The sequence below is a fragment of the Bos mutus genome, chromosome 2 (genome assembly GCF_027580195.1).
Source record: "Bos mutus isolate GX-2022 chromosome 2, NWIPB_WYAK_1.1, whole genome shotgun sequence".
Lineage (NCBI taxonomy): Eukaryota > Metazoa > Chordata > Mammalia > Artiodactyla > Bovidae > Bos > Bos mutus.
Genome location: NC_091618.1, coordinates 105,861,643 through 105,879,920, shown reverse-complemented (window position 1 = coordinate 105,879,920; position 18,278 = coordinate 105,861,643). Strand labels below are relative to the sequence as shown.

Genomic DNA, 18,278 nt, shown 5'->3' with positions numbered 1-18,278 from the left:
AGTAACTAAATGACCACAAAGTCCTAATTATTTTTAAGCAATACATCAACTATTCAGGTTTTTTTCCCCCAGTGTTCCCTGTGGAGACTTGATTAAGAAAACTCAGTGCACTAATTATTTATTCAAAATGCTTTTCATAAATAGTTCCTATATTCTGTTCTGAGCCATAAGAGGGATTATTGTTATAGACTTTGTCTTATAAACGAGAAAAGGCACAGAGATTTTGCGTAATTTACCAAAATTATGCACCTGGTAAGTGATAGGGTTTTAATAGTCAGTAGTTGATCTTATCAGAGAAGGCAATGGCACCCTACTCCAGTACTTCTGCCTGGAAAATCCCATGGACAGAGGAGCCTGGTAGGCTGCAGTCCATGAGGTCGCTGAGGGTCGGACCCGACTGAGCGACTTCACCTTCACTTTTCACTTTCATGCATTGGAGAAGGAAATGGCAACCCACTCCAGTGTTCTTGCCTGGGAATCCCAGGGACGGGGGAGCCTGGTGGGCTGCTGTCTATGGGGTCACACAGAGTCGGACACAACTGAAGTGACTTAGCAGCAGCAGCAGCAGCAGTTGATCTTATATACTTTGTATATTATTTAGGCCCCTTTCTACCCCCCAAATACTTTAATATGATATAGTTATAAATGCAATAAGAAGTTAACAAGAAATGTAAATAGGCAGTTAGAAGAAAGCTAGATACAGCTAAAACATTTTTATGATGTATGTGACAATTGAGCAGGCCTTGGAAGATGGATGAAGAAACACATAGCAACGGGGAGGCAAAAGGATAAGTAGTCCACAGCGGGTCAGAGATATGTCTGAGAACACGCACAGTGATGATAAAGGAGGCAGCAATCCAGGCAAAATACCAGTCCATTCAGTTGGGATGTAGTTTTGAGAAAAGAAATAGCAAGAGGTCTTGATTTGCTTGAGCACAGATCTGAAAAGCCATATTAGATATTTTTCAATAGGAGCTGATGTCATTGAAGTATTAAGGAAGAACATACAAGCAGGACATACACATTTATTAAGATTTGATGACATGTCTGATCCTGTGTAAAGTACTTTACACAGTAATCTTCATCACATTCTGTAAGTGTAGAGGGCATAGTATCCGCATTTCACCTCTCAGAGGGGTTGTGTGCCTTGCACATGATTGGATAGCTCAGAAGTAGCTGCATCGTAGATCCAACTCTGAGGTCTTTTTTCCCAGAATTTATGGAAATCCAGCTTTAATTTAAAAAATTAATCTATCAGTGATGCAGAGAATGACTGTAGGAGCCCAAAGACTAGGTTAGGCTCTCCTTTACCTGCTACCTAGACCACACTTCGGAGAAGGCAATGGCACCCCACTCCAGTACTCTTGCCTGGAAAACCCTATGGATGGAGGAGCCTGGTGGGCTACAGTCCATGGGGTCGCACAGAGTCGGACAAGACTGAGCGACTTCACTTTCACTTTTCACTTTCATGCATTGGAGAAGAAAATGGCAACCCACTCCAGTGTTCTTGCCTGGAGAATCCCAGGGATGGGAGAGCCTCAGAGTCGGACACGACTGAAGTGACTTAGCAGCAGCAGCAGCAGACCGCACTTCATTCTCCAAATTAGTCATTTGCAGCACTAGAGAATGTTTGTGTGTGAGTGCTAAGTCGCTTCAGTCATGTCCGACTCTTTGCATCCCTGTGGACCATAGCCACCAGGCTGCGCTGTCCATGTGATTCTCCAGGCAAGAGTACTGGAGTGAGTCGCCGTACCCTTCTCCAGGGTATCTTCCCAACCCAGGGGTGGAATCCCATGTCATGTCTCCTGCATTGACAGAAGGGTTCTTTACCACTAGCGCCACCTTGGGAAACCCACTAGAGAATAGGGGATACATTCAATTAAGAGATTTTAGAGGGTAGGATCTACAGTATTGTTTGTGGTTTGCAGGAGAAAAAATTATCTATGAAGTCTCAGTTTTCTCAAAGTAAACTGGGTTACTGTGGCTGTAGCACCACCCACAGGAAAAGAGACTTTAGAAGGATGAGGTATAGAATAACAAGAGGAAGTGATTTCAGGTACTGGCTTAGTATCTAAGAAAAGACAGATGTACTTGCAATGAAATGTCATTCATGATATGATTGACTGTTCATGGGTGAAAGAAAATGTAGTAAATATTGTGTTGTTTATGCTTACATTCTGAATACAGGTGTTTATTTTTCAAAGAATTTTTTAAATTCCTTGTTCCATTCTAACATTTTATATCTGACAGTCAAAGTTAGTATTATCATATATTCATGCCTTTAGGCAGAGAATCTTAAATAATAATCTTGAAAAAAATATAAATTATACCTTCATTTCCAATGTAGTTATTTTTCCTACTTTGGTCATTATATATGTGTACCTGTGATATATAAGCACACATATATAGTTCTGCAGCATTTCCTATAGAGGATGAATTATACATGTATCTAGAAAGAGCAGTATGACCATGACAGGACAGCTACAGCCCTCACTGCTTTAGTCCCCTTGCTTTTAAATATTATTCTTACAACAAGAATTGCCACTGCAGGAAGATGGGATGAATAGACACCATTCCCAGTAGCATCAGGCAAAATTACTAATTTCAAAACCCTGTCAGCTCCTGTTATCCCCTACCATTCTTCCCGTGTTTCATTTGCATTTGAAACATGCTTTTTATCTTCTGCCCCTTTCTGAGTAAGTTTACAGTTTCTTTCCAACCTACTTGGAGAATGAAAGAAGACAGGAACAACCTGTCTTCAGTTAATAACCTACTACGTAGGAGGCCTCCTGTGCTATACAAAGTGTGTATGAATTCATCTAATCCATAGAACAAGCAAATGAAAGTGGTACCTTTATACATGCGTATAAACCGAGGCCTATAAAGAGTAAACAGCTTGTTTCAAATCAAGAACTAGGTCATTGGCAGTCAGGGTCCAAAGTTCTGTTTGAGTGCAAAGCCCATCCAAAATGAAATGTGGCCTCTTAGTGCTTTTTAACTTCAACACTTTGATCTCGGTTTGGTATGAAAGTGTTAGTTGATCAGTCATGTCCAACTCTTTGCAACCCCACGGACTATAGCCCACCAGGTTCTTCTGTCTATGGAATTTTCCAGGCAAGAATACTGGAGTGCGTTGCTATTTCCTTCTCCAGGGGATCTTCCCAACTCAGTGATCGAACCTGCATCTCCCACTTGGCAGGCAGATTCTTTACTGCTGAGCCACCTGGGATGCCCACCATTACCCATACCTCTTTCTAATAGCCAACCCCACTTTACTAGTTTTTCAAACTAGTCTTTGAAACTAGTCCTTAAGTCTTATAAATACTGTTTTTATCTTTAACAAATCTATGTGATAATTGGGTTTTAATAGTTCATCAGAAAATATACTTCTAAAATTTGAACTTAACGTTATTAATGAGTTCAGGTTATAAAAGGGAAATGTATGCAATGTATTTACACAAATGACTAGTACAGACCTTGGTACATGTAAGTAAATTCTAAGTAACATCAACCCTTTTCAGTAACAGTAACCTTATTTGGAACGTTAATAACAACCACAGGAATTATAAATAATTATTGAATGTTTGGAATGCAGTATCTTAATTGATCCTCACAACAAACCAATGAGGTAATTACTCTTGCAGTGTGAGATTATTCAACCTTCAGTTCAGTTCAGTTCAGTTCAATCACTCAGTTGTGTCCGACTCTTTGCGACCCCATGAAACACAGCACACCAGGCCTGCCTGTCCAACACCAACCCACGGAGCCCACCCAAACTCATGTCCATTGAGTCACTGATGCCATTCACCATCTCAGCCTCTGTCGTCCCCTTCTCCTCCTGCCCTCAATCTGTCCCAGCATTAGGGTCTTTTCAAATGAGTCAGCTCTTCACATCAGGTGGCCAAAGTACTGAAGTTTCAGCTTCAATATCAGTCCTTCCAATGAACACCCAGGGCTGGTCTCCTTTAGGATGGACTGGTTGGATCTCTTTGCAGTCCAAGGGACTCTCAAGAGTCTTCTCCAACACCACAGTTCAAAAGCATCAATTCTGTGCTCAGCTTTCTTTATATTCTAACTCTCACATCCGTATATGACTACTGGAAAAACCATAGCCTTGACTAGACAGACCTTTGTTGGCAAAGTAATGTCTCTGCTTCTTAATATGTGATCTAGGTTGGTCACAACTTTCCTTCCAAGGAGTAAGCGTCTTAATTTCATGGCTGCAGTCACCATCTGCAGTGTTTTTGGAGCCCCCCAAAATAAAGTCTGCCACTGTTTCCACTGTTTCCCCATCTATTTCCCATGAAGTGATGGGACCAGATGCCATGATCTTCGTTTTCTGAATGTTGAGCTTTAAGCCAACTTTTTCACTCTCCACTTTCACTTTCATCAAGAGGCTTTTTAGTTCTCCTTCACTTTCTGCGAAAGTGGTGGTGGTGTCATTTGCATATCTGAGGTTATTGATATTTCTCCCGGCAATCTTGATTCCAGCTTGTGCTTCTTCCAGCCCAGCGTTTCTCATGATGTACTCTGCATATAAGTTAAATAAGCAGGGTGACAATATACAGCCTTGACACACTCCTTTCCCTATTTGGAACCAGTCTGTTGTTCCATGTCCAATTCTAACTGTTGCTTCCTGACCTGCATACAGGTTTCTCAAGAGGCAGGTCAGGTGGTCTGGTATTCCCATCTCTTTCAGAATTTTCCACAGTTTATTGTGATCCACACAGTCAAAGGCTTTGGCATAGTCAAAGCAGAAATAGATGTTTTTCTGGAACTCTCTTGCTTTTTCGATGATCCAGCAGATGTTGGCAATTTGATCTCTGGTTCCTCTGCCTTTTCTAAAACCAGCTTGAACATCTGGAATTTCACAGTTCATGTATTGCTGAAGCCTGGCTTGGAGAATTTTGAGCATTACTTTACTAGCATGTGAGATGAGTGCAATTGTGCGGTAGTTTGAGCATTCTTTGGCATTGCCTTTCTTTGGGATTGGAATGAAAACTGACCTTTTCCAGTCCTGTGGCCACTGCTGAGTTTTCCAAATTTGAAGACATATTGAGTGCAGTACTTTCACAGCATCATCTTTTAGGATTTGAAATAGCTCAACTGGAATTCCATCACCTCCACTAGCTTTGTTCGTAGTGATGCTTCCTAAGGCCCACTTGACTTCACATTCCAGGATGTCTGACTCTAGGTGAGTGATCACACCATCGTGATTATCTTGGTTGTGAAGATCTTTTTTGTACAGTTCTTCTGTGTACTCTTGCCACTTCTTCTTAATATCTTCTGTTTCTGTTAGGTCCATACCATTTCTGTCCTTTATCAAGCCCATCTGTGCATGAAATGTTCCCTTGGTATCTCTAATTTTCTTGAAGAGATCTCTAGTCTTTCCCATTGTATTGTTTTCCTCTGTTTCTTTGCATTGATTGCTGAGAACGGCTTTCTTATCTCTCCTTGCCATTCTTTGTAACTCTTCGTTCAAATGGGTATATCTTTCCTTTTCTCCTTTGCTTTTTGCTTCTCTTCTTTTCTCAGCTATTTGTAAGGCCTCTTCAGACAGCCATTTTGCTTTTTTGCATTTCTTTTTCCTGGGGATGGTCTTGATCCCTCTCTCCTGTACAATGTCACAAACCTCTGTCCATAGTTCATCAGGCACTCTATCAGATCTAGTCCCTTAAATCTATTTGTCACTTCCACTGTATAATCATAAGGGATTTGATTTTAACTGCTATGTAATACATCTTTGACATAACATGTAAAGACCAGCCTGACTTACAGAATGTCTGCCACCTAGGTTTTAAAGGGATGCATTTCACAGGGTCTTTATAAGCTACGGTTAATTAAAATTACAACACGAGTTTCTCTACTGGAGTGTTTTGTAATCTCCTCTTAGCTTCATCCCGCTCTTCATTATACTGACAACCAGGGTATCGTCAACGGAAGACAAGACATGTAATTATAAGTTAATAGGCTATGATATTCAACCCTTGGGCTTCCCAGGTGGCACTAATGGTAAAGAGCTCGCCTGCCAGTGTAGGAGACATAAGATGCATGGGTTTGATCCCTTGGTCAGGAAGATCCCCTGGAAGAGGGCATGGCAATCCACTCCAGTATTCTTGCCTGGAGAATCCCATGAAGAGAGGAGCCTGGTGGGCTACAGCACACAGGGTCACAAAGAGTTTGACATGACTGAAGCGACTTAGCATGTACTCACTTTCAACCCTCGTCACCAGACAGTGAAGGGTTTAGGTTTCTCTTGACATTATCTTGAAAGTTCTTTCTTGTACATCAGTAGATCAAATGAATACCAAAGTTACACAAAGACTGCGTATCAATTAGAGGACATGTAAATTAAAACACATAAGACAGAAAGGGAAGACTGGTTTTCATTAGGTATTTGATAGATAAGAAAATTCAATCCAGGAAAACCAAAGGGAAACCATATCCAAATCACCTTTAACTCCAGGACCCTACAAGTAAAGGAAAGATTTCAGAACTATAAATTTCCCCCCCAATTCCTAATTACATGGATTGTGCTAATTTATGCCATAACTTAAAGTTTATATTTCAGGTCAATGAGGAATGTGCATGAATCTGTATAAATTGTAGATAATTTTAAGAAATCAACAGAGTTTAAAAGAATAGGCAAAGCTTCTAGGTCTCCTGTGTGAGATTTAGACTTCTACAGTGAAGAAAGGATCAGAAACTTTATTTAGATGTTACTTTATTTACTGTTGAATCTTAAATGTTGTATATTCAATTAGAAAGTCCTTCAAGTCAGAAACCCTAGAGTATTGATAATTTTCTCAACATCTAAAACTCTATTATGTATATTGTTTATACCCAATAAAGTGTTTATGTTGAAATTCCTTTATTTGGAATTAAAGAGGTAATGAAAGTTTTTTTTAGTAAATAAGTAAATAAATGTACTATGTGTATACCAAATATATTTGTGTGTGTACACTATTTATCAATGTGTTATCATAACATATATAGTATATTCATTTGTATGCTAAAGGAATATGGTATGATAAAATGAATACAAGTGAATACAAAAATATTATTACTTTTTGCCCCTACTATTTATGAGTCAGTATGGCTAATAAGTAAACATTAGCCAACTTATTATTACTTACTTTTGTTTCTTATCACTCTTCCTGATATATTTGTTATTTAACAATGAAATGCCTGATGAGACAAGTAGCAGATAAAATGAGATACCAGCATATCATTTAAAACAAAACAAGTTAGGCTACTAAAAAATAAGTGAGCCAATTATTATTTCACGTAATCCATATATGTTATATATTATGCATATTACATTACATACAGAGAGTCATGTCCCTATGTGTAGGTAATCCTTTAAGATAGATTTGATTTATAGCTACCTTGCACATAATAAGATACATTTCATTTTATTGAAGTGTAATTAACATATAACAATATATTAGCTTCCCAGGTGGTACTAGTGGTAAAGGACCTGCCTGTTAATGCAGGAGACAACAGATGCTGGTTAGAGCCTGGGTTGGGAAGGTTCCCTGAAAGAGGAAATGGCAACCAACTCCAGTTTTCTTGCATGGAAAATCCCACAGACAGAGAAGCCTGGCAGGCTGCAGTCCATAGGGTCGCACAGAGTCAGACACAACTAAATGACTCAGCACACAGCACGTACAATAGAATCATTCAGTACTTGCATACATTGTGAAATTATTACCATAAGACTTTAGTTACATGTGTCACCATCTGTCACCAGAAGTATGCAATACTTTTCAAGAGCCATACTAATCTCTATATGGTTCCAATTTTAATATATGTGCTGCTAAGTCGCTTCAGTCATGTCCGACTCTGTGCAACCCCATGGACAGCAGCCCACAAGGCTCCCCTGTCCCTGGGATTCTCCAGGCAAGAACACTGGAGTGGGTTGCCATTTCCTTCTCCAATGCATGAAAGTGAAAATTGAAAGTGAAGTGGCTCAGTCGTGTCTGACTCTTAGCGACCCCATGGACTGCAGCCCACCAGGCTCCTCCATCCATGGGATTTTCCAGGCAAGAGTGCTGGAGTGGGGTGCCATTGCCTTCTCCAATATATGTGCTACTGAAGTGAAAACACATTTCATTTCTGTATGAATACATTTTTAACCTGAATAATCACCTGAAGGAATATCTGGAAAATGATTCTGGTTTTAACTAGATTTATTTTTATTTCTTTACCTTGGAGGTCAAGATATCTTTATGACAGAAGAACAGAAGAAATATTATAATGCAATGAAAAAGCTGGGATCCAAGAAACCACAAAAGCCAATACCTCGGCCAGGGGTAAAAAATATTATATTTAGCATGTAAATTTTAAAATTATTTTAATTCATCTTTAATGTATAATTATTTCTTAAACATGAATGTATAATTTTAACATTTTAAAAAAAAGTCCTTATAAAACTGAATATATGTATTTTGAACACTATCACAGCTCTTAATAGTCTTTCATATATTTTCCTTTTCTATAAAAATGAAAAAATAATTATATATGCTTTTACTCTACATTAGCTGTACATCTTACTATTAGTACAAATGTTCTATAGAGAATCAAAATAAAATGTACTTCTGACTGAAATTTGATTATCTTGATGACTCTATGATGTAGTCACAGCATGTAGTGATAGGTGTCTTTAGTCAGGTGAAACCAACCTTGTAGACCTTTGATATTACAACAGACAGAACACCAGGGAAGCAGTCAGACTGGTCATGAATCTAAACTTTATCCTGCCATAAGATCAAAGACCAGAATAGGCTCAGGTGTAAATAGTGAGTCTTAGCAGTTAAATAGTTTGTATTCCTCTAATAGTTAAAATAAATTTAAACGCATTTTATGTATCTCAATTTCTGTTTTGTATAACACTGTAGAGCAAAGTTGTGGCTGAAGACAGAGCATCCTAAAAATGGGAATATGTTTAGTACCAGCTGCCTACATGAGGATTATCCAGCACTTTTTAAATGGACACATGGCCAGGTTTCATCCAGACCTACAGAACCATAATCTATGAATTTAAAGCTCTAGTATTTAATTTTCTCAGTACCCTACTTGATCTTGATAGAGTGTCTTAAAACTTGCTTATGTAACCAATAAAGTGATTTTGAAATTGAGTTTCATGAAAAGCACAGTACTGTTCAGTGAGATTGATAAGAAAAGTGATATGTTAAATATGGATATGTTTGGAAGTATATATTCTATACATGGAAGAGACAGGAAAGTATATATCTCTGATATTATAGCAGTAATACCAGTGTAAGACAATGATGCCAACACATTAGTCAAAATAAGGTGACAAAGTAGAAATTTAGAGATGTCATTTTATTACCTTGAAACACTGTAGGTAATGGAACTGAGATTTTCTTTTTTTTTTGTCTCTGAGAGTTTCTTAGTAAAAAAATTACCTTGTGATCCTGGCAATTCCTGTATGACATACTAGGGTGGATAGACTTAAAAGCAAATGTTAGTTTACAAGGTTAATTGAAGAATTGGTACACTGAAAGTCAACAGCAAGTTGTCATGTACTCTGACTTAGATCTAGCCCATTAATCATATTCCTTAAACAAAGCAAGAATTTATAACCAAGGATAATTTATGCAAGTTTTGAAGACAGGTACCTTTAAAATTTGTTTTGTTAATGTAATCATTTATGGATACTACTTGGAAAATTTACTGTACAATTTCCTATCATTTTTGTTTCTTTGCAGAACAAATTCCAAGGATGTATCTTTGACCTAGTAACAAACCAAGCTTTTGATATAGCCATCATGGTTCTGATCTGCCTCAACATGGTAACCATGATGGTGGAAAAAGAGGGACAAAGTGACTACGTGACTGAAGTTTTAAATTGGATCAATGTGGTTTTTATTATCCTGTTCTCTGGAGAATGCGTGCTGAAACTGATCTCCCTCAGATGCTACTACTTCACTGTAGGCTGGAACATCTTTGATTTTGTGGTTGTAATTCTCTCCATTGTAGGTAAGACCATTTATTAATCAGATTTTAATTCTGAGTCAAACTAAACATCACACGTATTCAGAGAAGTTTCTGAATTCATGACTATAAACCTACTTTTGAGTAACACTGAAAAAAAATGAAGTAACCTTTAAAGCAAAACTAAACAAAAACATCTGCGTCAGAATTCCTAGGTTCACGTTATGAACCTGAAGGATACATTTTCTATTTGTTGGAAGCACATAATACCCCTTGATGTTTGACTTCCAGGATACCCTTCACAAACATAGCAAGTGTGCCAGTAGATAGATGTGTCTTAGACCAATGTAAACTGGCAATGTAAATCTAAATGTAGAATCTGAAATCATTTCTAGTTTTTGCATATATGAGAACTATCCCTTGATTAGTGATAATATAACTAGCCAGAATATTGGTGATTGAAAATTCTCCCTGAAATCAAAGTGAAGTTAAGGTATGAAGAAATGCCAGCTTCATTTCTTACAGCTTCATACTTGTCAAGTCTGTAATCATTTTCAGCCAACCACAGTCATGTCTGTGAATCACAATATTTGATTTTATACTTCCTCTTGTTTCATTCCCATAGCTGTTTTCCTGTCATCTTGTTTTTCATTATTTGTACATGCCTTTCCCAGTAGTTTAGGTTTGAATTTATTTTTATAATTATAAATTTTAGACAGAAGAGATTGTGGAGATTATTTAATACAAACTCACTTAGAGATGCTGAAACAAGGAGACTCAGAAAGGTTGAAAGTACTATAATCTAAAACTGCCATATTGAGTACTGCAACTTAGAATAGGCATTCAAAATCAATTTTTGAAAAAAATAAAAGAAAAATTAAAATTTAGGTAGGAATCACACATTAACAGCAAGCAGAAGAGAGGAAGCATTCCACTTAACTTAGGAAGAAGAAAGGAATATCCCTCTATCACTTCGCTTTGTAACAGTGTTGGCTGATCCAATTAGATGAGAAAACGGAGAGGTACATATATTTAAACAATGGAGCAAATGATCAGTTTCACATCTTACTGTGGTACTCTAAAAATGCAAGAGAATCAACCAATAAAATGGATTCAATTAAAGTTCAGAAGGTACAGATTTTAAATTGCATGAACCATGAACCAATGTTAATAATTGTTTATGTGGACCAAAAGATTAGAAAATATATCTAAGGAAATCTGATTCATGATTCCAGTAAAAATAAAGGAAAATACCTAGAAATAACTGTAATAAGAAATGTATAAGACTTCTATGAGGAAAACTAACAGAAACAAAAGAAAGTTTAAATACTAAATCCAGTGTTACCCCAATGAGAATATGAGTGGGATAATAAATTGGCAACATAAATCTAAATGATTCTAAAATTCATCTGGAAGAAAAATTAGAGTAATGAGGGGTGACTTACATTGCCAGATATTAAAGATTGTTTTTACGTTGATGAAGTAATAGATTCAAATAAATAATCCTAATTTAAGCTTCAATATATGGAGAATTACTAAATTACTCAGTTAAAAGATCTCATGGATCAAGATTAATGGATGTGTAAAATTGTATTCTAGTAGAAATAGATTTATAACCATGAGCTTAAATAGCCCTTTCTATTCATGACAAACAACTCCCTTGAGACAAAATAATAGATATGACCACATAAAAATCAAAATATTTATTCTATGGAGGAAGAATCACTACTGCCACCAAATTAAAAGAAAAAATAGTTGAAAAACATGTTAAAAACAAGGAAATTGTTAATGTAACATTTATGGCTAACAAAGGATTAGTACTTGTGAACACATGTACACCCATGGTGGATTCATGTTGATGTATGGCAAAACCAGTACAATATTGTAAAGTAATTAGCCTCCATTTAAAATAAATAAATTTTAAAAAAAAAGGAACCACACACACAAAAAAATATTCCTCATAAATCAATAAGAAGTAAATCTCCCAACAGAAAAATATCCAAAAACTAGACTAGGCCAAAAGGAGAAAGTTGAAAATAGTCAACAAGCATACAAAATGTCCAATAAATTAAGAAAATGTGGATTATTTTTCCCCAAAAAAATGCCACAATACTGAGATGTTTCAAACATCACAGAGATATTTTTGGTAAAATTACAAAGAAGAAAACAGCACCAGTGAGCATATGAAGTGGGAGCACTTTCATAGACTATCATTATAAAAGTTAGTTTCTACAAACTTTTTGGAGGTAGATTTGCAATATATAACAAAGATTTAAATCACTGTTTCACCTACCTTCTATTATTATCAAAAAATGCTCATGCAAAAAATATACCTGCTTAGATATTCATTTCAATCAAAACAATTGGAAACAGCATAAAATTCTTCAAAATATGGTGACTTTGACACAACATTATACAACTATAGGGAATTGTTCTGTTGTCATTTATATGGAAATACCTCCATAACATATGATGAAATAACTAAAACAGATGACCAAAAAACCCTTCTATTATCATGCTTACATTTGTATATGTTTGTGTGCTTGCATAGAAAAATGGAGTGATCCTAAACAAAATACTAACAGCAGTTAATGGTTGGTTGATATTTCAGGTGATTTATATTTTCTTTTTAGCATTTTACTATGTGACTTTAATTTTTCTACCCTTACAAATTAAAAAACTGTGCATGAAAAAATATAAGGTTCACAAACCTACTAAAGTAGAAAAAAAAGTCATAGTGGTTAAGGCTAGCCATTTTACTGTGGGATTGCTCAGTCCTTGGATTGTTATAATATTGTCTTCAATATAAAATGAAAATCCTGAAATCACAAGAGATAAAATGGCACATAAAACTATTTAGAGTCATAATTTTCTGTAGCATAGATATTTAAATATTTACCATTTACTCCTCCACTCTTCACCAGGTATGTTTCTGGCAGATTTGATAGAAAGGTATTTTGTGTCCCCTACCCTATTCCGAGTGATCCGTCTTGCCAGGATTGGCCGAATCCTGCGTCTGATCAAAGGGGCCAAGGGGATCCGCACGCTGCTGTTTGCTTTGATGATGTCCCTTCCTGCGCTGTTTAACATCGGCCTCCTGCTCTTCCTGGTCATGTTCATCTATGCCATCTTTGGAATGTCCAACTTTGCCTATGTTAAAAAGGAAGCTGGAATTAATGACATGTTCAACTTTGAGACCTTCGCCAACAGCATGATCTGCCTGTTCCAGATTACCACCTCTGCTGGCTGGGATGGATTGCTGGCACCTATCCTCAACAGTAAACCACCGGACTGTGACCCCAAAAAAGTTCATCCTGGAAGCTCAGTTGAAGGAGACTGTGGGAACCCATCTGTCGGGATATTCTATTTTGTCAGTTACATCATCATATCATTTCTGGTCGTGGTGAACATGTACATTGCTGTCATCCTGGAGAACTTCAGTGTTGCTACTGAAGAAAGTACTGAGCCCCTGAGTGAGGACGATTTTGAGATGTTCTATGAGGTTTGGGAGAAGTTTGATCCAGACGCGACCCAATTTATAGAATATAGCAAACTCTCTGATTTTGCAGCTGCCCTGGATCCTCCTCTTCTCATAGCAAAACCAAACAAAGTCCAGCTCATTGCCATGGACCTGCCCATGGTCAGTGGGGACAGGATCCACTGCCTCGACATCTTATTTGCTTTTACAAAGCGTGTTTTGGGGGAAGGTGGAGAGATGGACTCTCTTCGTTCACAGATGGAAGAAAGGTTCATGTCTGCAAATCCCTCTAAGGTGTCTTATGAGCCCATCACAACTACACTAAAAAGAAAGCAAGAGGATGTGTCTGCTACAGTCATTCAGCGTGCTTACAGACGTTACCGCCTACGGCAAAATGTCAAAAATATATCAAGTATATACATCAAAGATGGTGACAGAGATGATGATTTGCCCAATAAAGAAGATATGGTTTTTGATAATGTTAATGAGAACTCAAGTCCAGAAAAAACAGATGCAACTCCATCCACTGTCTCCCCACCTTCTTATGATAGTGTAACAAAACCAGACAGAGAGAAATATGAAAAAGACAAAACAGAAAAGGAAGACAAAGGGAAAGATGGCAAGGAAGGCAAAAAATAGAGCTCATTTTTTGATATATTGTTTACAGCCTGTGAAGGTGATATATTTGTGTTAATAAGACTCTTTTGAGGAGGTCTATGCCAAATCTCTTTTTATCAATTTATTCTCAAAGTCAGTGCATTTGCTAGCTCTGATTCTCTGACATAGGTGGGCAGCATTAGCAGATGGCTATTTTTACATTGGTAAATGTATCTCTAAGAATTGTTAAGAGTGAGTGTACAGGAATTATTGATTACAGCAAACAGAGGTGATTTAATTTTATTTACTTTTAATAAATCAGAAAAACTTGTAGAAAATATTCACATCTGCCTTGTCATCTTTTCACAGGATTGTAAACATTCATGTTTCCCATGCATGTAGGCATGTGTGGGTGCACACACACGCCAATACCTAACATTTGGATATCTACAAAAGTATTTTGCCTTGACTTTTCAATGTAGTGCTCTGATAGAAGGCACCAGTAATGAATGTTCAGTTAAAACATCTTGTTATCTTGTTATTAGGGGGCAAGACTCTTTTGTCCATGTCCAAAGGTCATTCTATATTTTGAGGTGCTTAAATTTATCCATGTTACATGAAAACCAATTTATATGTGCCCACTAAATGCCATGTGACATGTAGGCTGGTCAGTTCTACCAATGCTTTTTGTTTATCATGATGCATATACTGATTAGGATAAGAGTTACCTTTAGAATATTGTGCTTCGTGGGCTGCCTTTTTCTATATCTTTGTTTGTTCATTCAGTAATCATGAAACATGAAAAATTATTTTAAGTACATATCACGTTCCTTGAAAGAAAAAAATGAACATGATTGAGAAAATAAGCAACTAAAGAAAGCTTTATCCATTTTAATTTATATACTGTAATGCCGGACTGTGCTGCTCCAAAAATACCAACAATGACCCAACTCTTATCATTTCTGTCACAGTTTTCTGCTTTCTCATGCAGTATTGTTGAATCATTCTTCAGCACTGAGCAAAGCTGATACTGTCTTCAGTGGAGTGCTTCCAGATATGCAGAAAGATATTTGATATCATGGTACATGTTTGAGCAGAATGACTTGGGCACAGTATTTAGTATTTCACCTGCATAATATCCTGAATGTGTATGGCAAGCTTTCAAGTCGTACTACATGGCAGGCTTTCAACACAAACTTGTGTGTAGTAAGAATGAAATAGCATTCAACCAGGATTCTTGCCAACTTGCTTGCCTGATTGGTTCTAGTAATCCACTTGAACCTTTGTTCTTTCATCTACAAAAGGAGGAGGATGTCACTTTCTCCTTAAAATTCTATGACTATGAGATATATTATGTATCCATCAATAATGTACCCTGAGCTTAAAGTTTACCAAGCACACATTCATTTTGCTTCTGCTGTTGTTCTTCTATCAAGGATTATATATCTAGTTTAGAAAAAAAACTTGTTAATACTGGCTTGAAAAGAAATAGCCATAATGCATTTTTTATGAGTTTATTCCAGGAACGTGAGATCATTCTTCTATCGAGTTATTCATGCACAGGCAAAAACTGAGTTACAAAAGTGGAAAGTAATTTTATTTAGAAGATTTTGTGGGAGGTTTCAAAACAAATATATACAACAATATTTCATTCATTTGCTTTCCTCAATGAAAAAAGAACATAAACTGTATTTCTATATTAAGTGCTTAAAACATTTCCGTTGTCGTTCTTTTGGCTAGTTAAAAATAAAGGAGATTTAAGCATACCCATAGAGATGAAGAAGTACAGATAGAGGATGAAAGGCAAAGGGCAAAAAAAAAAAACCACAGAAATGAGAAAGACAGACAAAAACAAAGAAAGCGACATCTCCACAGAACTTCCTACCTAGAATATTTCTAAAGTATGATGTGTTTTACAGCATTAGTGAAGGAGATTATCACATCTAGACATTTGTCCTAAAGCATGAATGAAATTAAACCTAGGGCCAAAGATTCTTTACCAATCATCCATCTTACATTATTTGGGCCTCTTTTTTATTTACTATATAAGATACCATGCAGTGTTTTCCTAGACTATATAGAGCATTGTATCACCTCCCTGCTAAGTCTGTTGAAAATAGGTTTTGACCAATTTAGAGAACCATGCAAAATATATTACCTTTGTAAGATTTTTTAATACACAAAATTAAGAAATTAATATTACCTTAAATGTGAAGTTTATCCTCATCATTTTAAATCTATATAACTGTACTTTGCGTATTTATAAAATATAGTGGGAAAAGATGTGGGAAGGTTTATGTGTGATTTACTATTCATGTTTTTACATTGCCTGATTTTTATGTGAAAAAAAATATTAGCAACTTGTTCCTCAACACAATTTATTCTAAACATTTCAAAAAAAGAATTACAAAGTTGCCCTTCCATTTCATGCTGAACTATAATTTTTTAATGTAACATGGTTAAGTTTTTTTTATATATATGTTTTCCCAGGAATGTCTAATTGTAACTTTTTATCAATTAATAACAATATTTTGGAACCAAGTGCTCATTTAATATATTACAAGCTTGAAGGGAAGTTAGACTTCTCTTTTCATACAGATTACTGTTTGGTACTAATAATAAGATACCATTCTCAGCACTGTAATGCTAATATTTAAGTCACACTATCATATAACACATTTAATCTAATGATATAAAATGATAGTTACACTGTACAATTTAAATTGGAATAAAGTGGCAGGGAACAGATGTGAACACAAATCCATTCATCCAATGGAGATAAACATGGGAGAATCTCATTTTATCTTTTTGACTGTTACGTAGTTTGCAAAAGATGTAAGTAACTTGTTGGCTGTTTCTAAATGCTAACTGATGAAAACTTCAACTCTAAATATTTGTTCAGCATGATTTTATAGAATTTTGATAGCTTTATTCAAAAGTTAAGAGGAAATGCATATGTAAATAAAGCAGTTCTAAATAGCAATTTCAGAGAAATGTTAATGGGAATGATGAAAGTGGGCCAGCTAAATTAGAATGGCCAAGTAACTGGCTTGGGTTTAGGACCTATGTATAGAGGCCACCAATTTCTTTTAATAACTGTGGTTTGTTATGTTATATTCTTGAGGAAAATAATTGAGTTGCTTCATAAAAATAAAGGAATAGCCATGAATATAATAATGCTGTTTACATAGAATTCTTTATAAATTTCATACATATATGAATGCTCAAAATGTTTGAGTTTGTCATAAATTATATTGTAGTTATACTTGAGACCTGCACATTGTAATAGAATCTAAAAATAAAAGTCATCAAAAAATAAAATCATGTTTGCATGTATTTTCTGTTTTTGTGAGAATAACCTTTAACATTACACCATGACCCAGGCAAAAGGAGCTGCAGAGTACATAGTTAAAATCTCTTTCAAGGGAGGGAAAGGTTGCGTACTGATTAGAGTGGAGGGGGCCTTTGCTGCAACAGGATTTGCTGCACGTGGGGTGAAACACATGACTAGTTGAGAGCTGTAAACAAGCAACAGGGGAAACATGCTGTACTTTCTGTCTATTATTCTGAAAGTTGTGTAATTGGATACCCATATTGACAATCTGTCCCAGAAGAAAAAGCCAATTTTAAGAGATTTAGGAAGCTGTGTCATGTCTGTATCACGTGCTTTAGCTTGACCCTCAAATTTATTTTTCATAAGCAATTTAAATGCAAAAAAGCCATGGATGAAACTATAGGTAGTAAGTATATAGAAAAGATTCAGAGCTTATTAACAGTTTTGAAAACCTAGTAGCATTGAGGAAAAATTATTCCTCTTCCAGATGTAATATTTGCTAGCATGTGCTAGTTTCCATTGTATTTTGTGCAAGACAATATGACTTGTATTTTGTCAATTTCCACTCAGTGACTAGCAACACCTTGGGATATCTCTATGGGCCTACAAGAATAAGAAAAGCAAAAACAAACCATGTTGCTAAGTGAAAGAAACCATTCTGAAAAAGCTATGTATTGTACAAACTAGCAGGTGGCACCAATGGGAATATTTCAACCCAGGCAGAATGTACTTAGAGAACCTTAGAGACCTTAGAGAAATTTAAATAGAATTGATTTTCACTGCATAAACCCCAGGGAAAATTGAAAAGAGAACTACTGGAGAAATTTTCTATAATTTATTGAAGGGAAAGAATGCAACTCAAAGTCTGAGAAAGACTGTTAATAAATTGAGACTACAGAAAAGAGACAT

At 36.2% G+C, this 18,278-nt stretch overlaps 1 protein-coding gene across 1 annotated transcript in view; it reads left to right on the top strand.

Moving 5' to 3' along the window:
* SCN9A (sodium voltage-gated channel alpha subunit 9) overlaps positions 1-17,333 on the top strand; it is a 166,683-nt gene extending 149,350 nt beyond the window's left edge. The window contains 3 exon segments of the mRNA XM_070357851.1: positions 8,211-8,315; positions 9,735-10,005; positions 12,885-17,333. Coding sequence (XP_070213952.1) covers positions 8,211-8,315; positions 9,735-10,005; positions 12,885-14,077 — 1,569 coding nt within the window. The 3' untranslated portion in view covers positions 14,078-17,333.
* The last annotated feature ends 945 nt before the right edge of the window (positions 17,334-18,278 follow it).